This window comes from Thamnophis elegans, chromosome 8 (assembly GCF_009769535.1).
Source record: "Thamnophis elegans isolate rThaEle1 chromosome 8, rThaEle1.pri, whole genome shotgun sequence".
Taxonomy (NCBI): Eukaryota; Metazoa; Chordata; class Lepidosauria; order Squamata; family Colubridae; genus Thamnophis; species Thamnophis elegans.
The window spans coordinates 78,062,474-78,078,005 of NC_045548.1; the positions used below are offsets into that span (position 1 = coordinate 78,062,474).

The 15,532-nt window shown below is 45.1% G+C and overlaps 1 protein-coding gene across 1 annotated transcript; it reads left to right on the plus strand.

Annotated features, from left to right (window-relative positions):
• The first annotated feature begins 3,388 nt into the window (after positions 1–3,388).
• Positions 3,389–14,593, plus strand: LOC116512062 (protein THEM6-like). The gene is given in 4 exon segments (XM_032222337.1): positions 3,389–3,538; positions 7,408–7,726; positions 7,729–7,997; positions 14,486–14,593. Coding segments are annotated over 4 exon segments (846 nt in total).
• Positions 14,594–15,532: the final 939 nt, after the last annotated feature.

Consider the following 15,532-nt stretch of genomic DNA (forward strand, 5'->3'; position numbering starts at 1 on the left):
TTCTGACCTTCTGATGAATAAAGTCAATGGGGAAGCCAGATTCACTTAACGACCATGTTACTAAAAGGAGCAGTGAGTCACTTAACAACTATCGCAAGAAAGATCACAATATGCAGCCAAATTCACTTAAATCTCTCGCTTAAAAGATAAAGGTTCTCTTCTCGCACATATGCACTAGTCGTTCCCGACTCTAGGGGGCGGTGCTCATCTCCATTTCAAAAGCCGAAGAGCCAGCGCTGTCCAAAGACGTCTCCGTGGTCATGTGGCCAGCATGACTAAATGCCGAAGGCGCACGGAACGCTGTGACCTTCCCACCAAAGGTCTTCCCTATTTTTCTACTTGCAATTTTTACATGCTTTCGAACTGCTAGGTTGGCAGAAGCTGGGACAAGCAACAGGAGCTCACTCTTACGCGGCGCAAGGGATTCGAACCGTCGAACTGCCGACCTTTCTGATCAACCAGCTCAGAGTCTTAGCCACTGAGCCAACACGTCCCTTGGAAATTTCTCACTTAGCAACATAAAGTTGGGCTCACTTGTCATAAGTCGAAGACTACCTGCAACAGGTGGGGGGGGGAGGACAAATCTACAAGAGAAGGTGGTGGGACGCCACTTTGACCTTTTTAACGCCCCCTACCAGTGGTGGGTTTCAAAAAATTTTCGAACCTACTCTGTGGGTGTGGCCTCCTTTGTGGGAGTGGCTTGCTGGCCATGTGTTTTCTTTCTTTCTCTCTCTCTCTCTTTCCTTCCTTTTGTCTCTCTGTCCCTTTTTCCTTTTTTCTTTCATCTCTCCCTCTTTTCTTTCTTTTTTCTTTCTTTTCTTTCTTTTTTCCTTTCTTTCTTTCTTTCTTTCTTTCCTTCCTTTCTTTCTTCCTTTCTTTCTCTCTCTGTGTGAGTCTCTCTCTCTCTCTCTGTGTGTGTGTGTGTGTGTGTGAGTGGTGGGCATCTTTGGTTTGCATTAAAACAACTTCAACACACGCAATGTTCTGATTGCACCACAAACGCAGGTCGTCATCCTTCCCTTTCACAGAGGCTCTGAGTTTTATAAAGATTAGATTAGATTAGATTAGATTACTTTATTTGTATGCCGCCCTTTTCCCTGAGGGGACTCAGGGCGGCTCACAATTCTAGGGAAGGGGGGAAAAAACAAACAAAATACAGAACATAAAAATCATACACAGCTAAAAAACACAACAATCATACCATTCGGAGTGGGGCAGCAAGTCTTTAGCCCCAAGCCTGTCGGGACAGCCAGGTTTTAAGGGCTATGCGGAAGGTCCGGAGGGTGGTGAGGGTACAAATCTCCATGGGGAGTTCGTTCTACAGGGTCAGAGCAGCCACAGAGAAGGCCCTCCTCCGGGTAGTCGTTGCCAGTCGACACTGGGCGGCTGATGGAACTCGGAGGAGGCCTAGTCTGTGGGATCTTATTGGTCTAATGGAGGTAAATAGGAGCATGATAGTCAGTGGTGGGTTTCAAAAATTTTTGGAGCCTCTTCTGTAGGTGTGTGGCCTGCGTTCCGGTCCACTGGTGGAACCTCTTCTAACCGGTTCGGTAGATTTGACGAACCGGTTCTACCGAACAGGTGCGAACTGGTAGGAACCCACCTCTGGCCCCTATCCGATTGAACTGTGAGCTTTAAGAAGAAAATCCATTTCGAAATTGAGAAAGACTAGGGATGACAGGATCGTAGTCTTCCAATATTTTGAGGGGCTGCCACAAAGAAGAGGGGCTCAAGCTATTTTCCAAAGCACCAGAAGGGCAGGACAAGAAACAATGGATGGAAACTCATCAAGGAGAGAAGAAACCTAGAATTAAGGGCTAACTCCCCAACAGAGAGGACAACTGACCAGTGGGATGGATTCCCTCTAGAAGTTGTGGGTGCTTCATCACTGGAGGTTTTTAAAGAAGAGATTGGACAGCCATCTGTCTGAAGTGGTATAGGGTTTTCTTGCTTGAGCAGAGGGTTGGACTAGAAGACCTCTGAGGTCCCTTCCTTTATTCTGTTAAAGCTGTACAAAGGACGTCATCAAGGTTCAGCTGACTTGCTAAAGCTTCTTGTGGTTTATTTTGAGTATGTTGGCAATTCTCCCACCTTCCCTCTGGAATTAGGGTGAGGCTTAATGTAAGTCATGTTCAGCCTCAAGAAGGCTTAATAGAATTAGGATTCACGTAGGAGGGAGGGAGAGAGAGAAAGAGAGGGAGATAATATACTGAGGGATCCTTGGTGTTTTCTGAGCTTGACTGTTTTCTTGCAGATATTTGGAATAGCATGGCATGGCATGGCATGGCATGGGATAGGATAGGATAGGATAGGATAGGATGAGAGAATAAGAATGATAAGAATGTGGAGTGGAGTGGAATAGAATAGGACTGGATTGGACTGGACTAGAATAGAATAGGACTGGACTAGAATAGAATAGGACTGGACTGGACTAGAATAGAATAGAATAGGGCTGGACTAGAATAGAATAAGACTAGACTGGACTAGAATAGAATAGAATAGAATTGAGTGGAATAGAATAGAATAAGACTGGACTGGACTGGACTGGACTGGACTGGACTGGAATAGAATAGAATAGAATAGAATAGAATAGGACTGGACTGGACTAGAATAGGACTGGACTAGAATAGAATAAGATTGGACTAGAATAGAATAGAACTGGACTAGACTGGAATAGAATAGAATGGAATAGAATTGGACTAGAATAGAATAGAATTGGACTGAAATAGAATAGAATAGAATAGAATAAGACTGGACTGAAATAGAATAGAATAGGATGGACTGGACTGGACTAGACTAGACTAGACTAGACTAGAATAGAATAGAATAGAATAGAATACAATACAATACAATACAATACAATACAATACAATACAATACAATAAGACTGGACTAGAATAGAATAAGATTGGACTAGACTAGAATAGAATAGATAGAATAGAATAGAATTGGACTGGAATAGAATAGAATTGGATTGGATTGGAATAGAATAGAATAAGACTGGACTAGAATAGAATAGAATAAGACTGGACTAGAAAAGAATAGAATAGAATAGAATAAGATTGGACTAGAATAGAATAGAATAGAATAGAATAGAATAGAATAGAATAGAATAGAATAGAATAGAATAGAATAGAATAGAATAGAATAGTTGGAAGGGACCTTGGAGGTCTTCTGGTCCAACCCCCTGCTTAGCCAGAAAGTCCTATACCACTTCAGACAAACGTTGTCCAGTCTCTTCTTAAAATGCCCAGTGTTGGAACACCCACACCTTCTGGAGGGCAGCCATTCCACTGATTCGTTGTTCTCACTGCCAGGAAATTTCTCCTTAGCCCTAGGTTCCTTCTCTCCTTGATGAATTTGATTTGGTTATCAAATAAGGTACATCATGATGGTAATAAAATCTCTGCACAAAAAGTGTGAAGCCCAGAGAACACTAAGAACCTTTCCATTCAACCCTGAGTTGCAAAATATTCTCTTCTGCGAGATAAAAGAGTATTTCATTCTTCCAGTGGAACATCTTATTTTTCAGATGTTGGTAAAAGTTAAAAGTTCCCCTCGCACATCTCTGCTAGTCGTTCCTGACTCTACGGAGCAGTGCTTATCTCCATTTTAAAGCCGAAGAGCCAGCGTTGTCCGGAGACGTCTCCATGGTCATGTGGCCGGCATGACTAAATGCTGAAGGCTCACGGAACTCTGTTACCTTAGCAATAGCAATAGCAGTTAGACTTATATACCGCTTCATAGGGCTTTCAGCCCTCTCTAAGCGGTTTACAGAGTCAGCATATATTGCCCCCAACAACAATCCGGGTCCTCATTTTACCCACCTCGGAAGGATGGAAGGCTGAGTCAACCCTGAGCCGGTGAGATTTGAACAGCCAAACTGCAGAACTGCAGTCAGCTGAAGTAGCCTGCAGTGCTGCACCCTCCCAACAAAAGTGGTCTCTAGTTTGCGAGCTGCTAGCTTGGCAGAAGCTGCGACAAGTAACGGGAGCTCACCCCGTTCGAACCGCCGAACTGCCGACCTCAATTTCCAAAACATAATATCAGACGAATGGTGTTATTTCTTCCACAAACCAGGATTCTGAAAGCAAGACTCGGAGTTTTGCCTGAATGTCGGTGTCCTTTCTCCCTTTAGCAGAAAACCCATCATTCTTGTTTGGGGTGCTGTTCTGGTGAAGTTTTTTTTTCTTCTAATTTTTGAATCTTCTCTGGAGAGGGGTGTTCAGAACTGCAGGTAAAGAAATCTTCCAAGACTAAATGTTCTTTCTGCGCCAACTCAGGAAGCTCAGACTGCCCAAGGAGCTGCTGATTCAGTTCAACAGAGAATTCATTGAGTCTGTCATCTGCACCTCCATCACTGTCTGGTTTGGCTCTGCAACCCAACAAGACAGACACGGACTTCCGAGGATAATCAGAACTGCAGAAAAAACTATTGCTACCAACTGCCCTTCCATGGAGGACCTGGACACTGCAGGAGTAAAAAAAGAGGGCCGTGAAAATATCTACAGACCCCTCACATCCTGGACATAAATTGTTTCAACTCCTACCCTCAAAATGACACTATAGAGCACTGCACACCAGAACAATTAGACACAAGGACAGTTTTTTCCCCCGAATGCCATCACTCTACTACATAACTAATATCCACAACACTATCAAATTATCTACTAAAACTGTATTCCTATTCTCTTCCTTCCTAGTACCTATCTCTCCCCCACTTATGACTGTAACCGTGTTGCTTGTACCTTTCAATGTATATTGTTTTATTTGTTTACTAGTACGATTTGACAGCTTATTAGTAATCTTGGCTATCACTAAGCGTATATCTTTTTATTCTTGATGAATATATTTTATATTTAGAGCTGAGGTGGCGCAGTGGTTAGAGTGCTGTACTGCAGGCCATTTCAGCTGACTGTTATCTGCAGTTCAGCGGTTCTAATCTCACCGGCTCAAGGTTGACTCAGCCTTCCATCCTTCCGAGGTGGGTAAAATGAGGACCCAGATTGTTGTGGGGGCAATATGCTGACTCTGTGAACCGCTTAGAGAGGGCTGAAAGCCCTATGAAGCGGTATATAAGTCTAACTGCTATTTCCCTTCGCGTACACTGAGAGCATCTGCACCAAAGATAAATTCCTTGAGGGTCCAACCATAATTGGCCAATTAAGAATTCTATTCTATTCCATTCTATTCTATTCTGTTTTGAAGACATTTTGCTTCTCATAGAAGAAGCTTCTTCAGCCTCTGACAGGATCATTTTTCAATTGGATTCGATTAGCAGAGTTGGAAGGGACCTTGTAGGTCATCTAGTCCAACCCGCCAAGCAGGAGAGCCTACACAATTTCTGAAAAGTGGCAGCCCAGTCTCTTCTTGAAAACCTCCAGCGATGAAGCTCCCACAACTTCTGAAGGAAACTTCGGTTCCATGGGTTGATTGCTCTCACTGTCACAAATCTCTCCTCATTTCCAGGTTGAATCTCTCCTTGGTCAGTTTCCAGCCATTATTTCTTGTCTGGCCTTTGGGTGCCTTGGAAAATAGCTGGCCCCCTCTCCTCTCTGTGGCAGCCCCTCAAATATTGGAAGACCGTTCTCATGTCTCCCTTGGTCCTTCTCTTCACTAGACTAGCCAGGCCCTGTTCCTATCTTTTAATCTCCAGTCCCCTAATCATCCTGGCTGCTCTTCTCTGCACTTTTTCTAAAGTCTCAACATCTTTCTTTATAGTGTGGTGACCAAAACTGGGTGCAACATTCTAGGTGTGGTCTTATTAAGGCTTTATAGAGTGGTATAAATACCTCACTTGATCTTGATTGTATCCCTCTGTTAATGCCGCTTAGGATTGCATTGGCTTTTTTGGCTGCTATCGCACACTGATGCCCCCTTCTTTGTGGCAACCCACAACCTTGAGGGCAGATTCACTATTCTCTCAGCACAACACATCCTAAACTAAATATCATTTTAGACCCATGCCCTACATTTCTGTTGAGTCTGTCATCTGCACCTCCATAACTGTCTGGTTTGGCTCTGCAACCCAACAAGACAGACAGAGACTTCAGAGGATAATCAGAACTGCAGAAAAAAACAATTATTGCCAACCTGCCTTCCATTGAGGACCTGTACACACTGCACGAGTCAAAAAGGGGGCCGTGAAAATATCTACAGACCCCTCGCATTCTGGACATAATTGTTTCAAACTCCTACCCTCAAATGACGCTATAGAGCACTGCACACCAAGACAACTAGACACAAGGACAGTTTTTCTCCCGAATGCCATCACTGGGCCATTTGTGGCAACCCAACCCTGCAGGCAGATTCACTATTGTGTTGGCATTTTTGGCTGCCTCATGTTTAACTGGAAGTCCACAGTGCTGACTCATATTAATTGATTGTCCCCTAAGACTCCAAGATCCCTCTCACAGTTACTGCTATTAAACCTGGTTCTTCAGGAGGGAAGAAAGGAGAGAAGAAAGGAGGGAAGGAAGGAGGGAAGGAAGGAGGGAATGTAGGAGAGAAGGAAGGGGGGAAGGAAGGAGGAAAGGAAGGGGGAAAGGAAGGAGAGAAGGAGAAAAGAAAGGAGGGAATGAAGGAGGGAAGGAAGGAGGGAATGTAGGAGAGAAGGAAGGGGGAAGGAAGAGGAAAGGAAGGGGGAAAGGAAGGAGAGAAGGAGAGAAGGATGGAGGGAAGGAAGGGGAGTAGGAGAGAAGAAACGAGGGAAGGAAAGAGGGAGGGAGGGAAGAAGATGACTGTAGTTTTTGATGTTTAAAATGATTTTGGTCATTATGGAAATGCCTCGAAATGTAGTCAAATGTAAAGCAAAACAGATGTTGATGTTGTATTGTTTTTGCAATCTGTGGCTGTTGTATCATTTTTACTAATAAAAATTAAAAAAATAAAATAAATAAACCTGGTTTCTTGAATGAGAAGCGAAATGTCTTCAAAAGAAAAAAACAACAACAAGGAAGTCCAGTTGCTTCCTGAAAAAGCACCTTTGGGAACATCCATCATTGAAAGCTTTCAAAACTAGCCTGGATATCCATTTGACGGGACGTTACAAGGTCTCCTAACCTGAGCAGAGGGTAAGATGAGAAGACCTCTTCCAGCCCTGTCTTCTCTGAGATAAGCAGAACCGAAGAAGCAGCTCTTTGTAGCCTTCCCTTCCACCCATTAATTATCAGTTTGTAATTAGATGTTACAAATGCTTCGTTGGCTTAAGCCAATGAGGGCAACCTCTTGCTTCATCAAAGAAGCGTTGAAGCAGTGGGCGGAGTTCTACCTGAGGTCCACTGAAGAGTCAAAAAGCTCTCAGAAGACGCTTGCAGAGGCCGAAGAAGGACAAGACCAAGCCAGAGGAGAAGCAGAAGCAGAGAGAAGCAACTCTCTGTGGGACTTCTCTCCTTCGTCAACCTTCAGCTTGTAGCTCCAACTCAAGATCTCAATTACATCTCCCTCTATTCCAGGCAGATCACTGATATTTCAATATGTCAGTGCTGGTGCCGACATTACTCCTCACTTTTATTTCTTGTTACCACCATCGGCTTCGCCTTCCTAGATGCTTGGTATCTACTCTTCGTGGCCTACCTGTACTGTTCTTGGAGATTTGCAGACCCCCAAGCAAAAGTGTTGGATGAAGGCGTCAGGTACAGCTGGGTCTTGCCTGCCGATCTGGATTCGTTGGGGCACATGAATAATGCCCGCTACGGCCGGGAAGCTGATTTCGCCCGTTACGCGTACATGTCCGCTGCGGCCTCCTGCAGACCATCTGGAACCATAAGCAGGCCACCATGATGACGGCTTCCTCTTGGCGCTTCCGGCGGTCCTTGAAACTGTGGGAACGCTTTGAAGTCCGGACACGCATGTTAGGCTGGGACGACCAGTCGTTTTACCTGGAGCAACAATTCATCAGTTGCCAGAATAAGTTTGTCTGCGCCATTGCCTTGGTTCGGCATCTCGTGATCGGCATGTCTCCAAGCGAAGTCCTCCAGATTCTGTGTGGGAGGAAGGTAAGGCTTCCAAACTTATGGAAAAAGCGCTCTACATGGGGCTGCCCTTGAAGAGTGTTCGAAGACTTCAGCTAGTCCAGAACGCAGCCGCGCGAGCGATTGTGGGTGCACCCAGGTACACCCACGTTACACCTATCCTCCGCGAGCTGCACTGGCTACCCATTAGTCTCCGGACACGCTTCAAGGTGCTAGTCGTTACTTTTAAAGCCCTACATGGTATCGGACCTGGTTACCTCCCAAAGACCTATTAGATCGCACAGACTAGGCCTCCTCCGGATTCCATCTGCCGGCCAATGTCGGCCGGCGACCCCCCGGGTGAGGGCCTTCTCTGTAGCTGCTCCGGCCCTATGGAACGATCTCCCCGTTGAGATCCGGACCCTTACTACCCTTCCAGCCTTCCGTAAAGCTATTAAGACCTGGCTGTTCCGGCAGGCCTGGGGCTGTTGAAGTTTCCAGCCCCACTTTAAGTTATGAATGTTGCTATAATTTAAATTGTTGTATTGTCTTATATATTTCCCCTCCCTTTTTTATTGTAAGCTGCCCGGAGTCTTCCGAGAGTGGGCGGCATACAAAACTAATAAATACAAATACAAATAGTAGGCTGGTTAGCAACCCACCACTATTAGTGAAGGTGGAGAAAGGGAGAGAGGAAGAGAAAATAATTTTATTTATGAAATGTTACTGCTTCTGAGTATTTTGTAATCAAGGAAAAGCCTATATTGCACTTTAAATCTTCAAATACTTCTTTAATATTATTATTGTTTTATCTTAAAAGTTATCACAACTGTTCCAGTTAAACAATATTCCCAATAACTTCTAGATATAATTTTTGATCCGGACCCTTACTACCCTTCCGGCCTTCCGCAAAGCGGTTAAGACCTGGCTGTTCCAGCAGGCCTGGGGCTGTTGAATTATCCAGCCCCATCCTAAGTTATGACTGTTGTGAATTTTTTAAATTGTTGTTTTTTATTTCTTGTATCCCTCCCCCCCTTCCCTTCTTCTTTGTTAGCCACCCTGAGTCTTCCTAGAGTAGGGCGGCATACAAGCTAAATAAATTCAATTCAAATTCAAAAATTAAAACGGGAGTAAGGGGTGACCTCGGGACACACGTCCACCATGCAGGCCCTCCGCTCACACAACCTTCAGCCCGGGTCAAGAGAGCCAGGAGTTCCTTCCACTTCCTAAATGGTGGATATGTTCCAGGGCAGAAATCAAAAGGCATACAGATTCTGCTCGGCCACGAGACCAAGTTTTGGAGCTGCTTCTGAGAGCTTCAAGGAGGGATCCAACTTAGAACTTAAAAGGAGACGTTTCCTGATCATTAGAATAATGGATCAGTGGAACGGCCTGCCTCCAGAAGTTGTGAGTTCTTCTCCAACACTGGAGGTGTTTAAGAAGAGATTAGACAACCATTTGTCTGAAAGGGTATAGGGTCTCCTGCTCAAGCAGGGGGTTTGGGCTAGGAGACTTCCAAGGACCCTTTCCACTCTGTTATTCTGCTTATAAGAGCCGTGGTGGTGCAGTGGTTAGAGTGAAGTACTGCAGGCTACTGACTGCTGAGTGCAGCTGACTGCTAGCTGCAGTTCAGCAGTTCGAATCTCACCAGCTCAGCCTCCCGTCCTTCCGAGGTAGGTAAAATGAGGACCCAGATTGTTGGAGGGGCAAGAGGCTGACACTGCAAACCTCTTAGAAGGGGCTGTAAAGCACTGTAAAGCAGTATTATGTCTCAAATGGTATTGCTATTTTTCCTTCCTTCCTTCCTTCCTTCCTTCCTTCCTTCCTTCCTTCCTTCCTTCCTTCCTTCCTGTTAGAATACAGTATTGCAGGCTAACTCTGCCGACTGCCAGCAGTTCGATCCTGACTGGCTCAAGGTCGGCTCAGCCTTCTGTCCTTCTGAGGTTGATAAAACGAGGACCCCAATTATTAGAGGGCAAGACGCTGACTCTCTAAACCGCTTAGAGAGAGCTGCGAAGCGGTATAAAAGTCTAAGGGCTATTGCTATTATTCCGACTCGGATAGGCATTTCTTGGGCCCTTAAAAACCCTGCCCCTAAGGTCAGAGTCCCAATGGGAGTGGGGCGGCATACAAATTTTATTAAACTCGTCAACTCGTCATGATTCTGCCTGACTTGGAGAAAGAGGAGGAGGATGCAGGAAGAATCAAAACTGCCTGGGATCTAATCCTGGCTGAGATAGCCAGCGGCAGTGCAGCAGCTTTCAAATCCAACTTGATGTAGGCTGGGGGAAGGGGAAGGCAGAGACAAACGCAGAGTCCTTCCTTTGCAATGAGCCCATTGTAGCCATGTAGGTGTTGAGCGAGCAGCATTTGCATGCTGCTTGCTCAAGCAGCTAAGGACAATGTGTCCTAAGACAGCTAAGGACAATGTGTCAAAATCCTGTGTCAAATCCAAAAGGTGTGTGTGTGTGTGTGTGTGTGTGTGTGTGTGTGTGAGAGAGAGAGAGAGAGAGAGAGAGCAAGGAGATATGGGAAAGAGAGAGGAGAGGGAGGATAGAAAGGAGAGAGGGAGAGAGAAGGAGAGAGGTGTGTGAGAGAGAGGAGGGAGAGAGAGGAAAGAGGGGAAGAGGGGGAGAAAGGGAGAGGGAAGGGGAGAGAAAGAGAGGAGGAGAGAGAAGAGAAAGAGGAGACAGGGTAGAGAGGGAGAAAAAGGAGAGGGGGAGGGAAGGAGGAGAGAGAAGGGTGAGAGAGAGAGGGGAGATGAAAAGGGAGGGAGAGGAGAGGGAGGGAGATAAAGAGAAAGAGAAGGGAGAGAAGGAGAGGGTAGAGACAAGAGAAATAATAGGAGAGAGGGATAGAGGAGAAGGGGGAGAGAGAAGGAGAGAGTTGTGTGAGAGAGGGGGAGAGAAGAGAAGGGGGAGAGATGTGTGTGAGAGAGAGTGAGAGAAGAGATATGGGAAAAGAGAGGACAGGGGGGAGAGTGAGGAGAGAGAGGGAGAAGTGAGAGAGACGGGGACAAAGGGGAGAGAGAGAAGGGAGAGAGATCTGTGTGAGAGAGAGATAGGGGGAGAGAAGATAAAAGGAGAGGGGGTAGAGAGAGGAGAGAGAACCGGAGGGAGGAGAAAGGAGATAGAGTGGAGGGAGATGGGGAAGAGAGAGGAGAGAGAAAGAGGGAAACTAAGATAGTCTTCAGTGAGAAGGGTTGCTACTATGAACCTCATTTTCCAAGTCTTCTTCTCACTGATCTTTGTGTCATTATGTGTAAGAAGAATCATGGACTTCTCCAGCCATGCAATGTAGCTGCACATAAGGCAAATACGATTTTTAGGCTGCCTTCGCCGACATCCACTTCCATAAACGAGGACATTTGCCATTCCCTGATTCTTCTCATCAGTCAGACTTTCTCTCTCATTCTTCAAAGCAGATTCCCGCTGACTACAACAGCCAGCTGATACCATCTGAGGTTCTCTGTACAAACTGTGATTTCGTACCTAGACATTTTTATACCTTCTCTAAAAAGGCCAATAGCAATAGCAATAGCAGTAGACTTATATACCGCTTCATAGGCCTTTCAGGCCTCTCTAAGCGGTTTACAAAGAGTCAGCATATTGCCCCCAACAATCTGGGTCCTCATTTTACCCACCTCGGAAGGATGGAAGGCTGAGTCAACCCTGAGCCGGTGAGATTTGAACCGCTGACCTGCTGATCTAGCAGTAGCCTGCAGTGCTGCATTTAACCACTGCGCCACCTTGGCCAACTTGTTTGTTGGTGGTTACCAGACAATTCATGATTCATTGGGTTATCAGTGCAGAAATATTTCCTTACCACTATCCTTAATGCCTTCAACACAGACAGAACTTCAATTATGCCACTTCTAATATACCAATATACTGGGCGGGGGAAACTGGGATACATTCAGAGATTTATCTGCCTTCAAAATAGCCAAGATGTTGGATGCATTCTGCAAATTTGTGAGAGTCCCGATGGGAGTGGGCGGCATACAAATTTTAATAAAAACTTAAACCTTAAAACCTTAAACCCCCTGCCTAGGCAGGAAACCCTATACCATTTCAGACAGATGGTTATCCAACATCTTCTTGAAAACCTCCAGTGTTGGAACATTTACAACTTCTGGAGGCAGGTTGTTCCACTGATTAATTGTTCTTTTTTTTTTTAATTTAAGATTTATAATTTATTTTATTTTATCAATTTCATATATACATTCACAATTATATGATCTCATTACTGTTATTAATAATATGTATTTATAACAATTTTTCCCTACTGTTGACAATATACTTGAAGATCCATCTTATCTTACAACGGTCCAACTTCTTCTTCCCTCCCTCCCTCTTTCCTTCCCTCGTTTCTTCTCTCCTACTCCCCTTCCTTCCCTCCCTCCTTCTCTCCTTCCCTCCTTCCTTCCCTCCTTTCTTTTCTCCTCTCCTTCCTTTCCCCCTTCCTTTCCTCCTTCCTTCCCCCCTTCCTTCTCTCCTACATTCCCTCCTTCCTTCCCTCCTTCCTTCCCTCCTTTCTTCTCTCCTTCCTTCCCTCCTTCCTTCCCTCCTTTCTTCTCTCCTTCTCTCCTTCCTTCCCTCCTTCCTTCCCTCCTTGCTTCCCTCCCTCCTTCCCTCCCTCCTTCCTACCCCCCTTTCTTCTCTTTCTTCTCTCCTTCCTTCCTTCCTCCTCTCCTTCCCTTCTCTCCTTCCCCTTCCTCACCTTTACCCTTCCCCTCTTCTTCCCATTCCTCCCCTCTTTCCTACTCTTACATTCCCTCCCATTCTTCCTCTGCCTTTCCCTTTCTCCTATTCCTCTCCTTTCTCCTTTCCTTCCTATCTTTCCTTCTACTCCTCCCTCCATCCACTCTAACCGTTGTTGTGCTTACATATTCTCCTCTTCGGAGGATGACCTGGTTCTCTTTTCTTTTTCCCCTTATTTGAAAGTTATATAAAAAGGCAAGATTTACAGAATACAAGATACAAAAATAGATAAAGCTCTTGATTAATTGTTCTAAACATGCGGGAAATTTCCCCTTAGTTTTACGTTGCTTCTCTCTCATGATTAGTTTCTATCCACTGCTTCTTGTTTTAACCTCAGGTTCTTTGGAGACTAGCTTGGCTCCCTCTTCTTTGTGGCAATCCCTGAGATATTGGAAGACTGCTATCATGTCTCCCCTAGTCCTTCTTTTCATTAAACTACACAGTTTAACACAGAAACAGTTCCTGCAACCGTTCCTCATATGTTTTAGTCTCCAGTCCCCTAATCCTCTTTGTTGCTCTTCTCTGCACTCTTTCTAGAGTCTCCACATTCTTTTCTACATTGTGGTGACCAAAACTGAATGCCGTATTCTAAGTGTGGCCTTACCAAGGCATTATAAAAGTGGAATCAACACTTCACGTGATCTTGATTCTGTCCCTCTGTTGATGCAGCCTAGAACTGTGTTGGCTTTTTTGGCAGCTGCTGCCCACGGCTGGCTCCTATTTAAATGGTTGTCCACTAGGACTCCAAGATCCTTCTCCTTCTGACTCAATAAGTTCAGTTCTGACTGTGTTGTTGATTGTGGTATGGTTTCTGCTCCCTCTGCTGGCTGGAAAGTATTGCTGGGACTCTCGTTTCCACATGGCATCTCTTCTTTGGAAACATCTCCTGGAATTCTTATCTGTGAAGATGTGATTTTTTTTTTCTTAGAAGATGTGTAAAGGGAAAAAAAAATCTTTTGGGGGTCTTCGTTGTGAATTTGTTGAGGTGGCGCAGTGGTTAAATGCAGCACTGCAGGCTACTTCAGCTGACTGCAGTTCTGCAGTTCGGCGGTTCAAATCTCACCGGCTCAGGGTTGACTCAGCCTTCTATCCTTGTGAGGTGGGTAAAATGAGGACCCGGATTGTTGTTGGGGGCGATATGCTGACTCTGTAAACTGCTTAGAGAGGGCTGAAAGCCCTATGAAGCGGTATATAAGTCTAACTGCTATTGCTATTGCTATTATTATTGGGGACATCTGGCTGAAAAGTTATTTGGCGTTGTGAAATTTGGTTATTGTCATTCCCCATCCTTCCAGCCTCAGCTAAACAAAAAAAATGAGAGATGGAAGCTATTTCCTAGGTCAGAATAACAGGGTAACAGAGTTGGGAGGGACCTTGGAGGTCTTCTAGTCCAACCCTGTGCTCAAGCAGAAAACCCCATATCATTTCAGACAAATGGCTGTTGTGTTTCTTCTTAAAAACCTCCATCGATGGAGCACCCACAATGTCTGGAAGCAAGCCATGGTTGTCCACTAGGACTCCATCCAACCCTCTTGGTTGCTACTATTGAGGGAGGTACCCCCCTAAACTACACCTGGGCATTTCGTTTTTCTTGCCAAAAATGTAGAAACCTGACTCTTTTCACCACTGAATTTCATTTTCTTCACTTTTCATGGATGTTTCCCTAAATAGTGAGAGGCAGTCGGACTCAAATTCTGCGTGCCACCTGTTTATGTTCTCCGACCTCCTTTGCCACTTAATTTGTATGATTTTAGTTGCATGATTTAATTGCAGGTGGAATCTCCTGAACTCCCCGAAGATGTCCACTCCTGGCTGAAAAGCAACCAACTCAACAGAGAGAGAATCAAGAACGAGGCCGAGAACGCTAGCAAAAGCATGTAGAAGGTCCTTCAGATCTTCTGATGGGTCCACCTTCGGAAATGAGTGGGCCACCTGTTCTTCTGTATAAAGCCAAAGAGACATTGTTCATAACTATATCGTGTTTGTCATGAGTATCCTGGGGGTTAGGGGTGTAGGAGAGTCAAGTGGCCCTATGCACATCACAATTTCATTATGCAAAGGCTAACACCAACCATATAATCACTTGAGAAAGGACACCAAGACGGACATTGTCACCATGGTTTCTACCAGATGCTGCCATGTTCTGTCGACTGAAATGACAGCAGGATCAGCCCTTAAGGAATGGAAGGCTGTAGGCCTGATGAAACGTTAGATCTGGTACCAATAGAGGATTGAATTAGATTTGGAGAGGGCAGGGACATCTGATTCGGTCAGTTGGCATCGACATTATTTCTAGAATAAAGTCTTCGTCTTTACTGCGTTTCCCAACTGGATACCATTCTGGTATGGTGCTCCAGAGGGCCCGCCCACCCACCCACCCGTGCTCCTTAATGGTCCTTTATGCTGTTGGCACTTCTGTGCATGTGCATGGTGCATACGGCACCTGCGCGACACTCCATGGAGCAGCTAGAACATCAAATGATGCTTGCGGAAGCATCATTTGATGCTAGACCGCAAGATACAGAAGGATCTGCACAGATTTGAAAATTGGGCTCTATATTTAACAAAATGAAATTCAGTGGTGAAAAATGTAACGTTGCACATTTAGGCAAGAAAAACCAAATGCACAAGTAGAGAATAGGTGGTACCTAACTGAATAGTAACCGGGAAGTTCTAGTGGATAATCTACTGATTCCGTGGTTACATCCTCTCTAACCCTCACAGCTTCAACCTTCAACTGTCTACCATGGACCTCACCCCATTCCTTTTTTAAAAAATTAATTTTGTTTTGTTTTGTTAATACAAACATAACATCTTTGC